General features: G+C 39.7%; 1 protein-coding gene and 1 pseudogene across 1 annotated transcript; both read right to left on the reverse strand.

The window, feature by feature from the left end:
- Positions 1-8,615: 8,615 nt before the first annotated feature.
- LOC117741759 lies at positions 8,616-11,877 on the reverse strand (annotated as a pseudogene).
- Positions 11,878-12,911: 1,034 nt separating this feature from the next.
- LOC117741760 (zona pellucida-like domain-containing protein 1) lies at positions 12,912-20,254 on the reverse strand. The gene is made up of 12 exons (XM_034548979.1): positions 20,149-20,254; positions 18,749-18,969; positions 18,451-18,632; positions 18,088-18,160; positions 17,017-17,114; positions 16,597-16,677; positions 16,209-16,380; positions 16,025-16,130; positions 15,567-15,596; positions 15,246-15,386; positions 13,214-13,434; positions 12,912-13,097 (listed from the first exon to the last, which is right to left on the reverse strand). The coding sequence occupies exons 1-12, from the start codon at positions 20,252-20,254 to the stop codon at positions 12,912-12,914; spliced, it is 1,617 nt and encodes a 538-aa protein (XP_034404870.1).
- Positions 20,255-20,348: the final 94 nt, after the last annotated feature.

Below are 20,348 nucleotides of genomic sequence, written 5' to 3' on the forward strand. Positions count from 1 at the left end.
ACCTGAGACGTGTTTCCCTAGCCTCACGTGCTGCTTCCTGTCGGTCAGGAAGTCTGTGATCCACCTGCAGGTGGAGTCGGGCACGTGCAGCTGGGAGAGCTTGTCCTGCAGCAGGGACGGGATGATGGTGTTGAAAGCAGAGCTGAAGTCCACGATGATGATAATGTGAAAGGAGTCAGAGAATTATTACCCAACTTGGCAGTTGATGTGCTCTGTGCAGCCTTTTGGCAACCATTAGTTAATTGGGTTTACAGCCTTTTACTTATAATTGGTTTGTTTCACTCTCAATGCTCTCATCTGCATTTCCATCTGCATTAAAAGTTCAGAAAACGTTGCCTTTTGCAGCTAAAGAGTCAAAAACAAAAATAACTAACAAAAATAACAGCTAAAATAAGTGTTTACTCGATTTACAATCAAAATCTGAATTTACAACCAAATGTCATATAGTACAGTTCATTTAGTATATGACATTTGTATATGTCATATGTAAAAAATCTAATTGTCAAAATCGATTTCAGGGGCATCAAATATAACTAGAATTGAATTTGACTCAATTCTAAATTTAATTGAACAATCATCAGCACATGCTTATTTTGGCAATCAGAGGTCCGGATTTAGAGCCAAGAAGCTTGTCAAATCCACATCTTTTGAAAATGTATGTTGTTTGTCATTTTAAATATAGTGACTGAAACTTTTCTTGCTTACATAAGGATGTGTTCTCACAACTAATTCCATTATTGGCATTTAACCAAACTGAACTCTCAGGAAACTGATTGGCTCCCGGTTCACTTTCTATCGCTTATGTCATACAAGTCACGACAACTGATTTCTTTTTCAAGATGATTGCTATTTAGATCACATTTCCAGCTACATGCTAATCAATCTGTTTTCACGGTAGACTCAGACTTTCTTCTCTTGACTATTTTTGTCTTACATTTTGCAGGGAATAATAATTGGCAATAATCTTCTTTTGTGAGACGTTTACGGTCAAGTGATCACCAGCATTGGCTTGTTTGTTGAATTTATCCCACGACACCCCCTGAAGGCTCACCAGTATGTTCTGGTATTATACATTCACTCTTCTTTTACACTAAAGGTGGCTCCAACTCAGCAAATTGTGTCGCTAAAAATCGGATATGACAGTATCAAGAAATCAAATAATATTAGTTCCTAAAATGTAAAAGTATTCCCTTAAACACGTACAGGATGTAGCACAGAAATAGTGTCCTGTTTGCACTTCTTCAGCTTCGTCTGATATGATTTGAACATGACATTACACTTTGCCCACAGTTTCACTGTCTCATCACAAAAGGTTAATGGAACAGCTGGACCTTCCAGCTTGACTTTGCCTGCTCAGCAGTCCAGCAGTCTACCTTTGTTAACTTTTCCACAGTTACCTGCCTTGAACCCATCCTCGCTTTATTTATTTTTTTGGCATATTAACACATCCCATCATCCTATGGCACCACTCTGACACTGTTTATTCAAAGTCTTCATGTCCATATGCCAGTCCAAAATTAAAACTGATCCGTCATTTCTTTATGATTATGCTGTCTACTAAACCTCATGTATAGCCTAAAGACAGACTCCATATGCATATTAATTAGAATGGAAATGACAGGACAATTATTCTTTCAGCTGAGGACAAAACCGTCCGAAATGTTAAGCCCTCAGAGACAGAGATTTCTAATTTTTTTGCAGATAATAATCTGAAATAAATTTTGAACACAGCTATACACATGCTGCCAACAAAGATGTATCATAACATGAGTAGACTTTAAATATGGTATTATACAAGAAAATACACACTGTCCAGAGCAACATTCAACAGAAATGTGCATACACAATGTCTAGTAGCTCTTCACTCCAGTTCCCCCAAGGCTATTAATGTTACAGAGAGCAAAGCAGCTGGATGCAAAGGTTAATGTCCACACCATTAGAGCGCGACAGAGCATGCATTTATCCCTGTTGGTTTAATTAAATTACAGCAAACTCATAAAGGGGGATTTATCCCAAATATACAGTTACTGCAGTCCAAACGGAGCACTACCTTCCAGCTCAGCTGATTTATCCCCTCATGTTTCAAAGTGGGTCGTCTTGTCATGGAGTTTGTCATGGCCTACTTAACAATACAGTAGCTCATAATGAAATCATTTGTCAAACCAGCTGATTGCTTTGCTTGTTTTTTTAATAATGTACAGCAGGACACATCTTGCTTATTGCTTGGTTAATGAGAAAGTCCTCGATCTTACCTTCCCTTGACCACATAAGCTGGATATATAGGCAGCGTGTGAACTTTCCGGCCATTCAGAAAGCTGATAAATAAGCTGGTAATGCAGCTTGTTAGTAAAACAACTAATCACATCCTTGTTGACTGAAAGGTTCTACTGTATTTGAATATTTCTGGGTGTTAAACTCACACGTTTTTTAAAAACGTATTGGCTCTGTGGACAGGTTTCTTAAAACATCACCAGCCTTCAAAAATATAAAATGAAGAAAATGGTGCTTAGACACCCTCTAGTGGAGGGTTATTACAAAAACATCACTCCACAGACTTTAATAGTAACTTTCTGTTCTCCTCTGTGCTTCCAAAGCCAAGCACATCAAACGTCAAACTGAAGAAAACTCCTGGAAGTATACATTTGAAACACAATATTCATATTGAACCGCTCCACTTTTTGTACGATCAACATTCCTCCGCAGTTATAAAACAGCATAGTGCGCTTGTGTGCCAGTTATACTCAGTTTGATGAATTAATCATTTTTATTTTTTAGCCAAGGCTGCACTGAAGAGAACCAAAGCCATCTTTTTTGTTAGGAATTGTTTCATGTGGACTGTGAAATGCACTCGAACATGGGATTGCAGTCAAAAGCATGTTGAGTAGACTCTCGACTTAAGGTGAGTGTTGTTTCATATGTTGAAAGCTTTAATAATAATATTAATGCATGACATGGGAATATGGCACTAATATATACAGCAGCAGTCATTCACTTTGTGGGATTATACAAACGGTTGCCACAGTATTGTAACTAAGTCTATTCCCCTGATATAATGCAGGCTTGTATGCAAGATTGAAACACTCAAATAAATAACTAAATGTACCCCACTCATTCTCAAGCTATGTTGCATTTCATGTGACACCTTGCACAGCTCATTATTGCATCATTGAATATAATTACACATGTGCCAGCTCAGTGTTGCAGAAAATAATCAATGCTGCAAATTGATGCATCAAAAGTAGATTAGAGATTATTTTGAGGCGTGCAATCCACTATCTGTAGCTTTCCTGTTCATGATTCATAAAGATGAAGATGATCATTTATAAATATGAAGTCTGAGTACTTGAATAAAAGAATATGTACGCACTGACAATAAACTACATTTAATGTGAGACAAAAGAGTGATAATTATTATTAATTGACTCCATTTTTTTCTTTCTATGGTCCCGTAAATTCAATAAATAGTTCAACATTGTAAAAGATATGCTTATCCACCAGATGTATGGCACTCTCATGTATGCACTTCCTGGAGAAAAGCAAATAAGTACAATTTCCATAAACTATTCCTTTAAAATGACAAGTTCAAATGTCTTTCTTTCTTTTCTTTTTACCATGTAATGCACCATGATAGGTGCATTATTCAGACTTCCCCCTCCATAACGGCTCACAGTCTGTGAAGGATTGGAAGGAAACACAAAGTGCTCCAATCAATAGTTTGATTCAGTACAGCAGAGTCCTACACACAAACATTATGCCCTTCCCCCGGTATGTGAATGTCACCCTGTCAAACTCATAATGCCATTTCACCTGTACCGACCTCTGTTCATCAACATTATGGGTCGCTGCTAGCTTTAACGTTTCAGTTTTTGATAAATGGCTGCACACTTATCACAATAAGGATGGCCACAGCCGTTGCCAGGTCAACAGACGGGCCCTTGCTATCAGACCGGCCACCAGACAGTGCTGTGCACAAATGAGAGTGACATTATGGGATGCACTATTCCAGCGTACAAACATTCAATACAATTCAATTCAGTTTATTTTGTATAGCCCAATATCACAATTTACAGTTGTTGGTATGTAGTGAGTCATAGGTTGAAGCCTTGGAGCACTGACCAAGTGGAAGTTTCTGATGCCCTGAGGTGATAATGTCTGGAACTTCATATCAAAAGATTTTTCCGACCCCAGCTTTAGAAGGTCTTTTAACCCTAAATAGAGCATTTGGTTGTTGAATTGTCCACATGAAAAAATTAAATAAAAATAAATCCAAGTATTACAATGTTTGTGTGTGCATGTTTGTGTGATAATAACAATTTTGAAGATGAGTTGGATATTTCATTGCCAGAAATACAATTTTGTAAAATATAAATGAAAACAACCCATCAAGGTGCATGTACATGCTTTAATTAGATATGTATGGAGTATCGAAGCTATTTCTCCTGTTGAGTTGTCTCCAATCCAACTTCCGTGAATGATCACGACTGTAATTTCTGCAACAATGTAGCAACAATAAAGTGTTTTGAGATATATTTTGCTGAAGTTGCTTCCAGAGCAGAATGTCACTCAATACCAGACTCACTCAAACATGACTACATCCCCCAGTACTCGCTGATTGGTGTCAATACAAAAGACTACACAATATCAACAGGTAAATGGACCTGTACTTGTAAAGCGCTTCTCTGGTCTTCTGACCACTCAAAGCGCTTTAAGAATACATAACATCATTCACCCATTCACACCCATTCATACACCAATTATGTTTTCTTATTCTTCCAACAAGTGCTTCACGTCCCTTACTCCCTAAACTGTCCATGCTGGATCCGTCCCCGAGATTTTACGGGTCGGGTCTTCTTGGAAGAGAAGCGCTCGCACTCGTAGGGTAGTGTTGGTGTGTGTGTTGTTGTGTATAAGGGAACAAATCCCTGTAGTGACTCCTGCGATATGCCCTCCAACCTCTATTTTAATATCTTGAAGGGAAAAACACACACTATTGGACTACCTGCTGGTCTGTTTTCAAAACAAAATCCGAATCACTTTTAAGGATTTAAGTTGATTTTGTTACTTTACTTTCTCTAAAAAAGTTATCAGTTATTCACTTTTCACTTCAGTGATTTTCGTTTCTTTTGTCTTTTAGGCTTTGTTCAGTGTTATCTTGTTGGTAAATGTTGTTGTGGTTGTCTTCAGACTAAAAGGTACGTCCTGCAGACACCTCAACTCAGGCTAGAAAAAGCACTTCACCGTCTCTGGATGCTTTTAGGTTGAAAACAGAACAGGGTGTTTGTAATAAAGTCAAAATGTAACATTATCTATCAGAACAAAATATATCTCGAACAAGGAAAACTCACATAATGTTTAGTGTCAAATACATGATAACCAATTTCATCTTAATTTGTTTAATTCATTATAGATTTGTCCGGTAACCCAACACCTAAAACAAAAACCTCTACCCATGTGTTCAATTTAATTCAGTTTATTTGATATAGCCCAATATCACAAATTACTAATTGGCCTCAGAGGGCTTTACAATCTGTACACATACGACATCCCTGACCTTTGACCTCACATCGGATCAGGAAAACTCCCCAAAAATAAACTTTCACAGGGAAAAAAGGGAAGAAACCTTCAGGAGAGCAACAGAGGAGGATCCCTCTCCCCGGATGGACAGAAGCAATAGATGTCATGAGGACAGATGAACAGAGTTACAGAGTTACATAAACACATTACATGAATATGACAATGTATGAATGGACCTCCACAGTCCATGAAACAGAGAGGAGGGGGGGCGGGGCGATCAGCAGGGCCAACGCCGGCTCACCAGCAGAATACATTATTGCCTTGCTGCAAAAAAAGCTTTTCATTTCTGGAGGACAACTTTGTGAAAGGATGTTAAGCTGTCAAGTTAATACATAACATACTTACGCTCATCTTTGGCTGCAAGAAAGACAGGGTCAGCGTCTTATTATGCGAGTAATGTTATACCCGACAAAATATTGGAAAATTAATTAAATTACAGAGGGAAAGAAAGCAAAAGCAGGAGAGAAAGTCAGAAAATTACAATTTCAGCAAAACTAAAACCTTGACAGGGATTTTTTTTCTATGCTCACCTTTTTGGATCAATTATGTGATTCACGTAATACATTTTTAGTCAATGTTTGTGATGTAGCCTAGTAGACGCAACATGTTCTTTTATAATATATAATATATTCATATTTATTTATTATTATTATTCATAATCTAGAACAAATATCCATCCATCAGCGCCTCTATAGATTTCTACTGTCTAAGCTATCTGGCTGCCGGCTGTAGCTTTGGTTTCCACTCTTGAGAGTGGTAACAATCTTTTCATTTATGTCTCAGCAAGAAACCTCATTTGTGCATTTCCTAAAATATTGTCAATCTATTCCTTTAATTGTGCATTTCACAATCTCTCAATTTGATTTGTTTACTTGACAATGCCTGATGAAGAGTTCTGTTTCCGAACGATTGCTTTTAAATAATCTAGTGGGGGCTATTTTTACAGTGTGCAGATATTTTGACAGACTCCTTTAACTGCTCATATGCACATTACATTACATTACATGTCATTTAGCTGACGCTTTTATCCAAAGCGACTTACAATAAGTGTATTAAACCGTGAGTCCAAACTCAGAACAACAAGAATCAAGCAAGTACAATTTCTTCAATAAAGTTAAACTACGAAGTACTATCCGTAAGTGCCATTTAAGTGCTACTAAAGTGCTATCGGTAAGGGACATTTAAGTGCTACTACGGCATTTAAGTGCTACCTATTCAAGGTATAGTCGAAAAAGATGTGTTTTTAGTTTGCGCCGGAAGATGTAGAGACTTTCTGCTGTCCTGATGTCAATGGGAAGCTCGTTCCACCAATGAGGAGCCAGCACAGCAAACAGTCGTGATTTTGTAGAGTGTTTAGCTCGAAGTGAAGGAGCTACAAGCCGATTGGCAGAAGCCGAGCGAAGTGAACGGGCTGGGGTGTACGGTTTGACCATGTCCTGGATGTAGACCGGACCCGATCTGTTCGCAGCACGGTACGCAAGTACCAATGTTTTGAAGCGGATGCGGGCGGCCACCGGTAACCAGTGAAGGTCGCGGAGGAGCGGAGTAGTGTGGGTAAATTTCGGGAGGTTGAAGACCAGTCGAGCAGCTGCATTCTGGATGAGCTGTAGAGGTCGAATGGCATTAGCAGGTAGACCTGCCAAGAGGGAGTTGCAATAGTCCAGCCGTGAGATGACCAGAACCTGGACCAGAACCTGTGCCGCCTTCTGAGTGAGAAGAGGTCGTATTCTCCTGATGTTGTACAGCATGTACCTACAGGAGCGTGTTATTGCGGTAATGTCGGCAGTCAGGGAGAGTTGACTGTCGAGCGTCACTCCGAGGTTCCTGGCAGTCGGAGTCGGAACCAGCACTGAGTTGTTGAAGTTAATAGTTAGGTCGTGGGTGGGAGAGCCTTTTCCTGGAAGGAGGAGAAGTTCAGTCTTGTCCGGGTTAATTTTCAGGTGGTGTGCGGACATCCACTGAGAGATGTCGGTCAGACAGGCAGAGATTCGTGCTGCTACCTGTGTTTCAGATTGGGGAAACGAGAGGATCAGTTGGGTGTCGTCAGCATAGCTGTGGTAGGTGAAGCCATGCGAGCGAATGACAGAGCCAAGAGAGTTGGTGTACAGAGAGAAGAGAAGAGGACCAAGGACTGAACCCTGAGGGACCCCAGTAGTCAGAGGACAAGGCTCAGACACAGATCCTCTCCAGGTTACCCGGTAAGAGCGGTCGGTGAGGTAGGATGAGAAGAGTGAGAGCGCGGTGCCTGAGATACCCAGGTCCTGGAGGGAGGACAAGAGGATCTGGTGGTTCACTGTGTCAAAGGCAGCGGAAAGGTCTAGAAGGATGAGGACAGAGGAGAGAGAGGCTGCTCTAGCAGTGTGAAGCTGCTCAGAGACAGCAAGGAGGGTAGTCTCTGTTGAGTGGCCTGCCTTGAATCCAGACTGGTGAGGGTCAAGAAGGTTGTTACAGTGAAGAAAGGAGGAGACTTGGTTAAAGATAGCTCGCTCTAGAGTTTTGGAGAGGAAGGGAAGGAGAGAGACAGGTCTGTAGTTGTTGACTTCAGATGGGTCGAGAGTGGGTTTCTTCAGGAGAGGGTTGACTCTTGCCTCCTTCAGAGAGTTAGGGAAACAGCCGGTTGAGAGGGAGGTGTTAATAAGATGGGTGAGAAAGGGAAGAAGGTCCGGAGCAATGGACTGGAGAAGGTGAGAAGGGATGGGGTCAAGGGGGCAGGTGGTTGGGCGGGCAGAGGTTACCAAGGTAAGAACTTGATTGGGAGACAGGGGGATAAAAGAGGAAAACAAGGGGGAAGAAGGTAAAGTTACTGGAGGTGTAGTTGAGGAAGATGGATTAGTAAATGAAGAGCGTATGTCGTCTATCTTTTTTGTAAAGTAGTCAACAAAGTGGCTTGGTAGAAGGGTGGAGGGAGGGGGGGGAACAGGGGGGTCAAGGAGGTTGGAAAAAATTGAGAAGAGCTTTTTAGGGTTAGATAAAGAGGATTCGATTCTGGATTGATCACATAAAAAAAGATGCATGTGGGACATAGAGTTCTCTGTCTTGGTCTATATGGCCAATGTTAGCAAAGATGGCGCAGTGATGTTTTGCTGGACAGCCGCAGTCTCCACACTCTTCCTGTTGCATTGCTGTGGATCAAACCAGATGGAGAGACATGAGCTTATGATCCAGCTGGAATTGGAGATTTCTGATTGAAATGAATGCATTGCCTTCCCACCTTGAAGGTGCTGCAGGTGCTGCTTTCGCAGATTCAAGCGATGCAGTGCAGATAGTAGGTGGAGATGGTCTCATTTTGCTGCTTGATGTGGCGGAAAGATGGAAAGTAGAAGCGGCCCTTTTGGCTATCCCCGTTCTCTAGCATGGTGTTGAGCTGATCAATAAAAGGCATACCTCACACGTGCCCCATTTGCCCAGCCCACAGACACATACAGGCAGTATTAATCATAGAAATATGGAGAGACAAAATCAAAAAAAGTTTCCACTTTTTCTAAACAGAATATATTTTTACGTGATTTAGGAGACAAACAGGTTAAAGATATTGACAATGGAGGGCTGTGGAGTCACCGAGGCATAGCACCGGTCCAGAAGAACAAAGCACCTGTGGAGACACAATGAGGTCAGAGACTCCAGCTCACAGGTGGAATCCTCGAATTCAAGATCTATCAGGACACGGCCACATGGTTGGAGACAATGAGAGATGGGAAATGCATTTGAATCTAGAGTTTCTATGAATGCAGCCATGCACGACATCCAGGAATACAAGTTAAAAGCTAAAAGTATAACTTGTTCACTTTAACTCCTTCTCCCAAACTTTAGAATGAGAGCTGTTTACCTAATTTCTTAATTTCGACAAAAAATACTTTTAAATTAAAATTTGAGGTCCAGGTCTGAACCAGAAAAGGCTGCAGGTGTCACATAATGTAAATGGTTCTTACTGGGATGCAATACACCTACACACACTGTAGATGTTTGTTCACAGTTCAATACTCAGAGGTGTCAAAACAAGTTGCGTGGTATAATTTATATCCTGGCAAAGAGAATATTGGAAAATAATACAATCTCTTCCGTAATATTCATGACTTTGTGTCGGTGCTAGGAATAAATGAAGGCACGAGTAGTATGTGGTGCAAGTTGACATCTGATACAAAGCCATGCTGAGGCTACTGATAAAGCTCCCATTGTTTTTTTTCAAAGCAATGGATGAGGATGACCTACGAGGAAGAAAAGAAAGAGATCACACTTGGCACACAGGCGAAATGTTAGACGTCTTAATGTATTTTTTAACACTTACACTCCACCTGGGTGTTGTTGAAGAGATACTCAAGTGGATAAGCAAACACATAATAGTACTTGAGCAAAGGATCGGACCCCCCCGCTGACGTTGACCGTCTTGTTTTTGGAGAAGTCTGAGAATATTCCCGTCCCTGGCATGCTCGTGGTCTGAGGAATTATTTAATGGAAGCATGATTATTTAAGAAATGCTAAAAAATAAATGTTGGCCAACGTCTCTTGTACAGCAGGCGCCAATGATGAAATCACAGAAAGGAAGTGGAACAACTATCTCCTTCTCCTCTGAAAATTGAGAGTTTTGAGATTGCATGTGCCTGTGTAATATGAAGTCAAAAGCAGTTGGACATTTTCTTATTTGGACCCTATTTTTCACGTCTTCTTAGCTGGCTCAAAACACAGAACTCAGATACCTTTTACGATGGTTCACTGAGGTGCCTGACGTCCACATCGTCCTGAATGCGGTTGAGGATCAATAAGCTCAAGTTGTATCCAGTGTACAACCGGGCAGATTTGAATCGCTGGCAGATATGTCACAGTAATATCAGTAATGTCAGTGTATTCTCATGATGAGACTGCATTGCTATCTAAAGATACTGATTTTAAATGAATCGTGCTAATCCAAACTACTGTTCACACCCAAATTCAGACTTTCAAAGACCACACAGAAGGACCGTCCAGGATCAGGGATCGAAGCCGGGCCCCTTTTGCTGTGAGGTGACAGTGCTAGCCACTCAGATACCACCGTGCAGCCTCTATAATCTATTTCATATACAAAATCATTTTTAAATGACGTATACATTTCCTCTGTAAAGACCATTACCAGTGCAATTAAGTGTGGTAGTTAAATGTATGGCGTGAACTATATGGCCTCTAAACGAGAATCGATTTGACTCCTTCAGTCCAAAACAAATAATTAAGATTGAAGGTCATGCTAATCTTACCGGTCGTCTGGCATACGCTCCGCAGTCAGATATGCTGAGTGCCTCTCGGCCCGCAATACACAGGGAGGTCAAGATGAAGCTGAATAGAGCCTCACTGCTCTGCCCTGAAGCAAACACACATGTTAAACACAGAAACTCCTACAAATATAAACCCTCGTTAAGATGCGTAATCCTGTCAATCAAGGAAACTTCGCTTGCCTCTGGATCTTACCTCCTCAGTCTCGTTGCTGGTTTATAAGAGAGCAGTGGGCTGTTTTATATATGGTGGACATGACCGTTGTTTGGTCATAACGCTGTTTTATGATTGGATTGAAACAGGCCAATGGTGCTTTGGTGGGACTGCCTCAGTTTGCCTAAACAATTCACTTTGTGTGGCCGAGGTCCTCTCCTGGAGGCAAATGATGAAACCCAACACAGTCCACTTCAAAGCTAAAGTCTAAAGCTTTATTACTGCCCCGTTTTCCTGCTAATATGAAACATAACAAACTATGGATGGTTTCTATTCAATAATAATAGATAATAATGGAGGAAAGAGGGCCTGTCGTCTTCCACCATGTTTAGTGCTTTAATGTGACCATAAATTAATGTGACAAAACATACTTTTTATAAGATGGCTTTTTGTGCTCAAAATCTCGTTATAAACAAACATATTAGTCAGACTGACAATGTGACTCATATTTGTCATATTTATTTTTGAAGTGTAAATAGAATAAAGATACACTTTTGGATATTTTAATAAAAATGTATTTCATGTTGAGGTTTAACATAAATATATATTTTTTAATCAAAGGTATGAAGCCACACTATGAAATACAAGACACGTTATTATTGTCACAAGTTGACACTTAAACATGTCATGAGTCCTTCTGTCCTCTCTTCTACACACACACACACACGCACACGCACACGCACACACACACACACACACACACACACACACACACAGACACACACACACACACACACACACACACACACACACACACACACACACCCTCATATACATTCCTCACTCATGTCTTTCAAGAATTTGCTTTCTCTGCTCTTCACTCTCGTGAACTCCCAGCCTCATTTCCATTTTGGGAGATGGAATCAATTATCGAAATTAAGAGGGGGGAGCGATAGCATTTATTCCTCTTCTTTCAGTTATCTGTGGCTATTGTGGACGCTGAATACATCACAAAATGGCTGTTGAAATGAAGGATTAGAGTGATAAAGAACAGTGAATGCAGCAGAGCTGTGTGGGTCACAAAAACAGCCGCAGAGTCAGACACATGAGATGCAACAGACATTTATATAGGTCATCGGAAAAGGAAATCAATGCGGCAAAAATTGAAAGACTAATTCTAGCAGCCATTGGTATTTTGTTCATTTTCCTGGAGATTGGACATTAATAAGGTCACGACATTTGAAAAACTTTCATGGATATGTGTCAATATTAAAGATGAAAAAGTAGTCAGATAAATCATGGAGAAAATGGCATGAAACAAAATTATTATTTATTGCTCACATAACAAATCATGTCATTAGGCTGCCATGGTAGGTTGTGTTTACTGATATGGAAACGACTGATCAAAGCCAGGTTAGTCATAAAATTGCTTATTAAATTGATATTAAGCATTACATGTGGTTGTAATGTGAAAACACTTTTTCAAAACGTTAACTATTTTGTGTGTTAAGTCTTATCTTTTTGGTACCTTTGGTGACTTTTGCTACATATTTTTTCACATGTCAATAAAATCACAAGTCGTTGCTCCACAAAAAGACCTACTGAAAAAGTTGTCTTTCTTTCTCATCGTCCTTATTGTCATCTTCCCATAAATGTGCTGGCTTCCACTGCAGATCAACTTATCCACGAAACTGTAAACGCCGACTTCAGTGACCTCCATGTTTTCTTTCGTACGTCAGTAACGTCTTTGTTATTCTTCTTTTGCAGTCATGCAGGTCAGTTCAGGATAGTGACCAGTTCACACTGGAATCTAATATTATCATCATGTTTTGAGAATAATAAGTTTCATCTAACTTTATTACAAGTTCTAAACATTAATGTTTAGAACAAGTAATTTTCTGAAGGTCAAGCTCTCTTTTGAACAGGATTTCTTTGGCAGCAACTTACGATGCCAGCTGTGAGTTATTGACCAGGTACTCCAGTGGGTAGCTGCAGCTGAACTTATACAACAAACCGGGCAGGTAGCTGATTATAGCTGGCGGGTCAGGGGTGTCGATATAGCCTGAGACATTCCCAATTTGTACCAGAGACATGTTCCCATAAGCAATGGCCCCATAGGCTGTGCTGACCTGCAGAGAGGAACATCTCAGCCACATCACTTTGTTTTTTCCCAAGTCAATAAACAACATGATGAAATATTATTGATTGTATTAAGGCCATGTGCTTGTGTTTGTGTGTTGTTTACCACCAGACTGTTACCGCAGGCCTCCAGAGTGCTGAGACTGATGCTGAACAGGACCGCCGTGGGGAAGGTGTTGTTGTTGATAAATCCACGGCATTGGGCGTCACTGTAGCGACCGTTTAGGGCCAAATCTGCATCGGTGTAGCCGGAGAAGAGCACAGGGCAGAAGTTGATTTTCAAGGTGATGGTCTGAACCCCGCAGTACACACTGATGTCCCGCTCACCTGGAGGAACAGCGGAAGAAGAGTAAACACAACAAACAACAAGAACATTGTTAGACCAGTGGTTTACAATTCAGAAATGGTTGGAAGCAATTGCACTGCTACAGGAATGATCAGAACATTTGCAGGTATATTTTTGAGTCTTGAACAGCAATCACATGGTGGTGCACATGGTGGTGAAGTGGCCCCCTGCTTCTTGTCCATCAAAGCGTTGCTGTCAAGTTAGAATCATTCATCTGACATTTTGAATCCCAGCTGGATCTGTCACTTAAATACAATGGGCTTAGAATAAAAATACTTAAAATCCCAACCACTGCTCAAAGGCGAGGCCTTAGAGCCTGACGTCTAGTTAATGATATTCATTAGCTGTGAACGAGGTTTCAATAGCAATAGCACTTTCATATGTGTGTTTTCAACTGAATATGAGTCACGTAATAGAGCTAAAATCAACCAAATTAGAGTAGCAACCAGAATAAAGTTTTCAACCACATGTCCTTATCCATGAAGTGTTTATGTTATTTTGTCTATCCTCTATATAATATTTGTATTATTCGATTTTTTTATCAATCTATTTAGGTAGCTGTTGAATTTTTTTAATGAAACTTTGTGAGGACATGATCTCAGTGTCCTCAACAGTAAAACAATTGTACTTGTAAAATGTGCTAATCGCACATAATTACCCCTTTGTTGATGAGTATAACTTTACTGCTTCAGCTACTTCAAGTGGAGAATGCATGATATGATGAATACATAACAACGTAATATAACATAGTTGCAGTAGTTGTAGTTGGTAACATAGTTAATCATATGTAATATATTGTCTTCATAAGTTTTAAATACGTCCATAAACATTGATTTGTACATGCATATAAACAGTTAATACATGCTTTTATCCCACTGAAAACCCTGTTCATGTGTGTAATCAAGTCATATGTTGTACAGTGTTATTAAGCACACATTAACTGTTTAAACATCAGACATAGATGTGTTGTAGGAGGAAGTTATAAAGTAGTTGTAATTATATCTTTGAAAATTATATTATTTTTGCTTTATATTGGCTTAGAACTACTATTACAGTGTGCTATAAAGTGTTATAAACCATGCATTAAAGTTGGACCTGTGTTTCACACCTGTAAGCAGAAGATTGGAAAGAGAAAACGTATTATGTGATAGTATTCTCACCAGGAAACCTGTCTAAGACTCTGCAACCTCCGTACATGAGTAGAAGTCGTTGCTCCACAAAAAGACCTACTGAAAAAGTTGTCTTTCTTTCTCATCGTCCTTATTGTCATCTTCCCATAAATGTGCTGGCTTCCACTGCAGATCAACTTATCCACGAAACTGTAAACGCCGACTTCAGTGACCTCCATGTTTTCTTTCGTACGTCAGTAACGTCTTTGTTATTCTTCTTTTGCAGTCATGCAGGTCAGTTCAGGATAGTGACCAGTTCACACTGGAATCTAATATTATCATCATGTTTTGAGAATAATAAGTTTCATCTAACTTTATTACAAGTTCTAAACATTAATGTTTGACCATTATCTTTAGAGTTATGAATGTAAAGCTTCTGTAAATACTGTAATTGACAAAATAATAGATGCCATTGAATAACAAGAATACTGAGGTACTGAAGGCAATAAATACACAACATCTACAACAATAAAATATACACATTTAATAATGCATGTACAAAGAGAAGCACACACGTACACATTGATCAGTTTCCGTACCCAACATGTGAAAACATTCTGCATATATTTTTAGATGTCATTATTTGCAGATGTTTACTCATTTTAAGGTGGTGTTCCAAACACCTGAGGCTGTTGGGAGGCGGGACTTCTTCAGGAGGCGGAGTGACAGCAGGAGGAAGCCCACACTGACCCCACCCAGCATGACCACGCCTGAAATCAGAGCACTGGTCACTGGGTTCATTGGATGAGAGGGGTCTCCAGATGCTGGGGGTGGGGCGGAGAAAAGCAGAAACTTAAAACAGACATGTGCTTTGAAGAGGGCTTTACATGATTTTTGTTGTTGCCTTAAATAATCAATTTCCATGTGTATCTACTATCTCTACACCTATCGGGACTTATATTGAAACCTTTCTCGGTTTTGTAACATTGCATAAGTGAGCTTACCAAGTTGTGAGTTGTTGACAGGAGTTTCATCTGAAAACAATATTTTAAATAGTGTTTATTATCATATTTGAAAGATATTTCTATCTTAAATGGCTGCAAAGAAAACCAATGTGAAAAAAGTTATCTTTGTAGAGGAAGTTATGTCAGAGAAGTGACCAGGCAAATGATATTCTCGTTTCCAATCTTAGAGCTTAACTAAACCGAGCAACACAAGACTCTGACAAAAAACTAAGTAATTAATACGTGAGCTTTTGAGGGTCCCGGATAATGTTACTCTCAGACCTCTTTTCAGTGTTAAGCTCACCACTCTCATGTCTGTACATTAAATATGAACACCAATATTTCAATTAGTTTGGCCTAAAGACAAGGAATTCTGGGGAAACATAATTTGTTCAAGCCAATAAGCGTTTTCACAAAATGTCCCACTATTCCTTTAAGAGTCAGTTTATTATTCATACCACTCCTGGTGATGATTGGTCCAGCTGTGATGACAGCGGTCCCAGATGCTGCTGGTGTGGAATCAAGGCTTTCCTCCCCATCCCGCCTGCGCCTTCGGCCACAAATCTGCCAATCACATCATCAGATTTCAGTCCTCATTGAGGTCACAAATAACCAACTGTGATTCATGATCTTAACACTTACCGGCATGAGCATAATGCAGTCGTCTGCCCGGCAAAGCTTGGTGACGCAGTGCAGGAACACGGTTGACATCTTCTGGTGTCTGTGTTTCACAAAACGGAAAACCTCAAAGGAGAAACGGCCTGACTGACTCTTCCCGTTTTCGAAAACTGTCGTCTGGGGGTCTTTGTCGCAGCTGTGTCAAAAGAGAACAACTTACATGTACGCACTTATGAACATGCAAACACTGACAATGACAGATTTGACGTCTAGATTTAAGCTTAAGCACTAATTAAGAAGAAAAAAAAGTAGCATTCATTCAGGATCAGCCCTTTGGAGAGCCTGAATAGATAATGACTCCCTTTTGTGGTTTATCAAGTCATCATCTTGAGAAAAAAAAAAGTGAGATTACCCAAAGAAAAGGTCATAGCGGAGTTCATCATTAGGATTCCCTGAGGGGGTTGTGTAACAGTAGTCCATCAAAATGTTCCACCTGCAGACGGACAAAACTGTGAGCCGGGATGGAGGATAGAGATCTAACTGCACATGGGAAAGCACAGATCAGGGCTTTCTCTGCTGCAGACTGGCGCCTTCATGTAGAATAATAACATAATGGCATAATGAATGGAGGCAAACCATAGAAAGAACAGGACTAAATCCGTAAAAAATTATGGTGGGAAAGATGCTGTGATTGACCAGAATATTGTCTCTGCTTTACTGAAGTTGTTCTTGTAATGGAAAGAAATATGTCTGCTACATGAACAATATTTAAGATCTGAAAATTGGGAGAAAATAAAGATTCAGTAATGAAAAACATGATTGTATCTTGTACCGTTTGTCCAAGTTTGTTGCTTTCACAGCAGCAAATACTCTGGTTTTCAGAGCCAGTCCAGCCATTGGAATAGAGAGAGGTTGATTGTATGTCGAATCCTGTCCAGAAAAAAAAGGTTGTTTTTTCACTCAATATATGAAATGGTAAAATAGGAATTTAAAAATGGGTCTTGACATAATGAGCATTTCAATTGTAAGGCTGGCGATATTCCAAGGTTGGACTTTCAATATTTTTGTCATTGCCAATGAAATTCCTTGAAAAGACCAAAACCAACAGCGTGTTAATCCATCTCTTGTTACTTCCTAACTTTGACAGACTTTTTGTGACTCTCAGTCCCGTTTGTGCTGACTGAAACGTAACTCTTTAAAGATGCAGAATCCCAGATTGCACTAACATGCAGGTGCAGTCGGACCGGCTATGCAAACAAAGCAGAGAGAAGCTTGGATTATAACACACACACAGAAAGACTGTGACTTAACTCTGTAGACATTATTCCACTATATCTTAACAAAGCAAATAGATGTTTGCTGCTAATTGATCATTATTTTATAATCTGATTTAGCACCTTTAAAAAAAACATCACAAAAATGTACTTTCATTTTTTTGAAAGGTTTATTGATTCATTAAAACAGCTGGGCACTGTAGTTTTAAGCCAGCATCACTCAAACAGAAACGGGTGCATTAGATGCGATCGGGCATTTGTTGGGGACTTTTTTTTAGTGGCAGATTAAGAGATATTTGGTGCTTTGGTGAGTTTTTGCAGCAGCAAGTATTCTTTTTGGAGTCGGACTGACCACTGTGCCTATACTCATTGTAACAAAATAAAAGAAACATTAAATTAATTGTTGGTTCTGATCTTTTTATGGGATTTGTTGACAAAAAAGATAATTTGTAACGATACATTTTGTGATATTTGGGCAAACTGGGGAATAGTTTTACAACAGTTTACAGATTCATTAAAAGAAAACATTAAGTTGATTAAAAGATTATGCCCTAATCCAAAACTTCAAAATGCATGCATTACAATGGAAATGATTGCAGATAAAAGGCTGAATGCAGCTGTGTACTCACGTTGTACAGAATCATACTCAACGTGCTGACAAATGAACCATTGCTGTCCTTGACAGCTACAGCAGCAGAGGAGCTGTGAATAGATTCAAGACATTTATTTCAATGCTTTACGTGAGGAAACATGTGGCAGAACGCATCTAAATCATTAAGAAAATATGCATATTTTAAAATAAATGGTACCATATGACAATACCATATGACACAAAACCATTTGGGCTTTTAAACCAGGCGCAGTTTAGGATAACACTCAACAAATCTTAATGAATTGCTAATTAAATTAATACATCTTAATATGAAATCCACTGAGTAATTTTCTGAAGGTCAAGCTCTCTTTTGAACAGGATTTCTTTGGCAGCAACTTACGATGCCAGCTGTGAGTTATTGACCAGGTACTCCAGTGGGTAGCTGCAGCTGAACTTATACAACAAACCGGGCAGGTAGCTGATTATAGCTGGCGGGTCAGGGGTGTCGATATAGCCTGAGACATTCCCAATTTGTACCAGAGACATGTTCCCATAAGCATTGGCCCCATAGGCTGTGCTGACCTGCAGAGAGGAACATCTCAGCCACATCACTTTGTTTTTTCCCAAGTCAATAAACAACATGATGAAATATTATTGATTGTATTAAGGCCATGTGCTTGTGTTTGTGTGTTGTTTACCACCAGACTGTTACCGCAGGCCTCCAGAGTGCTGAGACTGATGCTGAACAGGACCGCCGTGGGGAAGGTGTTGTTGTTGATAAATCCACGGCATTGGGCGTCACTGTAGCGACCGTTTAGGGCCAAATCTGCATCGGTGTAGCCGGAGAAGAGCACAGGGCAGAAGTTGATTTTCAAGGTGATGGTCTGAACCCCGCAGTACACACTGATGTCCCGCTCACCTGGAGGAACAGCGGAAGAAGAGTAAACACAACAAACAACAAGAACATTGTTAGACCAGTGGTTTACAATTCAGAAATGGTTGGAAGCAATTGCACTGCTACAGGAATGATCAGAACATTTGCAGGTATATTTTTGAGTCTTGAACAGCAATCACATGGTGGTGCACATGGTGGTGAAGTGGCCCCCTGCTTCTTGTCCATCAAAGCGTTGCTGTCAAGTTAGAATCATTCATCTGACATTTTGAATCCCAGCTGGATCTGTCACTTAAATACAATGGGCTTAGAATAAAAATACTTAAAATCCCAACCACTGCTCAAAGGCGAGGCCTTAGAGCCTGACGTCTAGTTAATGATATTCATTAGCTGTGAACGAGGTTTCAATAGCAATAGCACTTTCATATGTGTGTTTTCAACTGAATATGAGTCACGTAATAGAGCTAAAATCAACCAAATTAGAGTAGCAACCAGAATAAAGTTTTCAACCACATGTCCTTATCCATGAAGTGTTTATGTTATTTTGTCTATCCTCTATATAATATTTGTATTATTCGATTTTTTTATCAATCTATTTAGGTAGCTGTTGAATTTTTTTAATGAAACTTTGTGAGGACATGATCTCAGTGTCCTCAACAGTAAAACAATTGTACTTGTAAAATGTGCTAATCGCACATAATTACCCCTTTGTTGATGAGTATAACTTTACTGCTTCAGCTACTTCAAGTGGAGAATGCATGATATGATGAATACATAACAACGTAATATAACATAGTTGCAGTAGTTGTAGTTGGTAACATAGTTAATCATATGTAATATATTGTCTTCATAAGTTTTAAATACGTCCATAAACATTGATTTGTACATGCATATAAACAGTTAATACATGCTTTTATCCCACTGAAAACCCTGTTCATGTGTGTAATCAAGTCATATGTTGTACAGTGTTATTAAGCACACATTAACTGTTTAAACATCAGACATAGATGTGTTGTAGGAGGAAGTTATAAAGTAGTTGTAATTATATCTTTGAAAATTATATTATTTTTGCTTTATATTGGCTTAGAACTACTATTACAGTGTGCTATAAAGTGTTATAAACCATGCATTAAAGTTGGACCTGTGTTTCATACCTGTAAGCAGAAGATTGGAAAGAGAAAACGTATTATGTGATAGTATTCTCACCAGGAAACCTGCTGTGGTAGCTGGCATCACAGTTGTATCCATTAAACTGTGTGGAGACCGAAGCGGCATTACTCATCAGCAGGAAGAAAAAGCACATTTGTGTCATTTCTGCACCTGAGAGAGGTTTGCCCAGTGTCATCTTCAGAAGGTCAACATTGCATTAACCACATTACCCAGGTTTGTGTTAAAAAAACAGCCCT

The sequence above is a fragment of the Cyclopterus lumpus genome, chromosome 13 (assembly GCF_009769545.1).
Source record: "Cyclopterus lumpus isolate fCycLum1 chromosome 13, fCycLum1.pri, whole genome shotgun sequence".
NCBI classification, from domain to species: Eukaryota; Metazoa; Chordata; class Actinopteri; order Perciformes; family Cyclopteridae; genus Cyclopterus; species Cyclopterus lumpus.

Excerpts from the sequence above, each read along its gene's own strand:
- LOC117741760 (XM_034548979.1), bottom strand. The coding sequence starts at position 20,254 with ATGACACAAATGTGCTTTTTCTTCCTGCTGATGAGTAATGCCGCTTCG. Across the intron at positions 15,387-15,566 it reads TGTCAACAACTCACAACTTG|CATCTGGAGACCCCTCTCAT; the intron begins GTAAGCTCACTT and ends CCCCACCCCCAG. Across the intron at positions 13,435-15,245 it reads CCGCCTCCCAACAGCCTCAG|GTGAGCGGGACATCAGTGTG; the intron begins GTGTTTGGAACA and ends CTGTTCCTCCAG.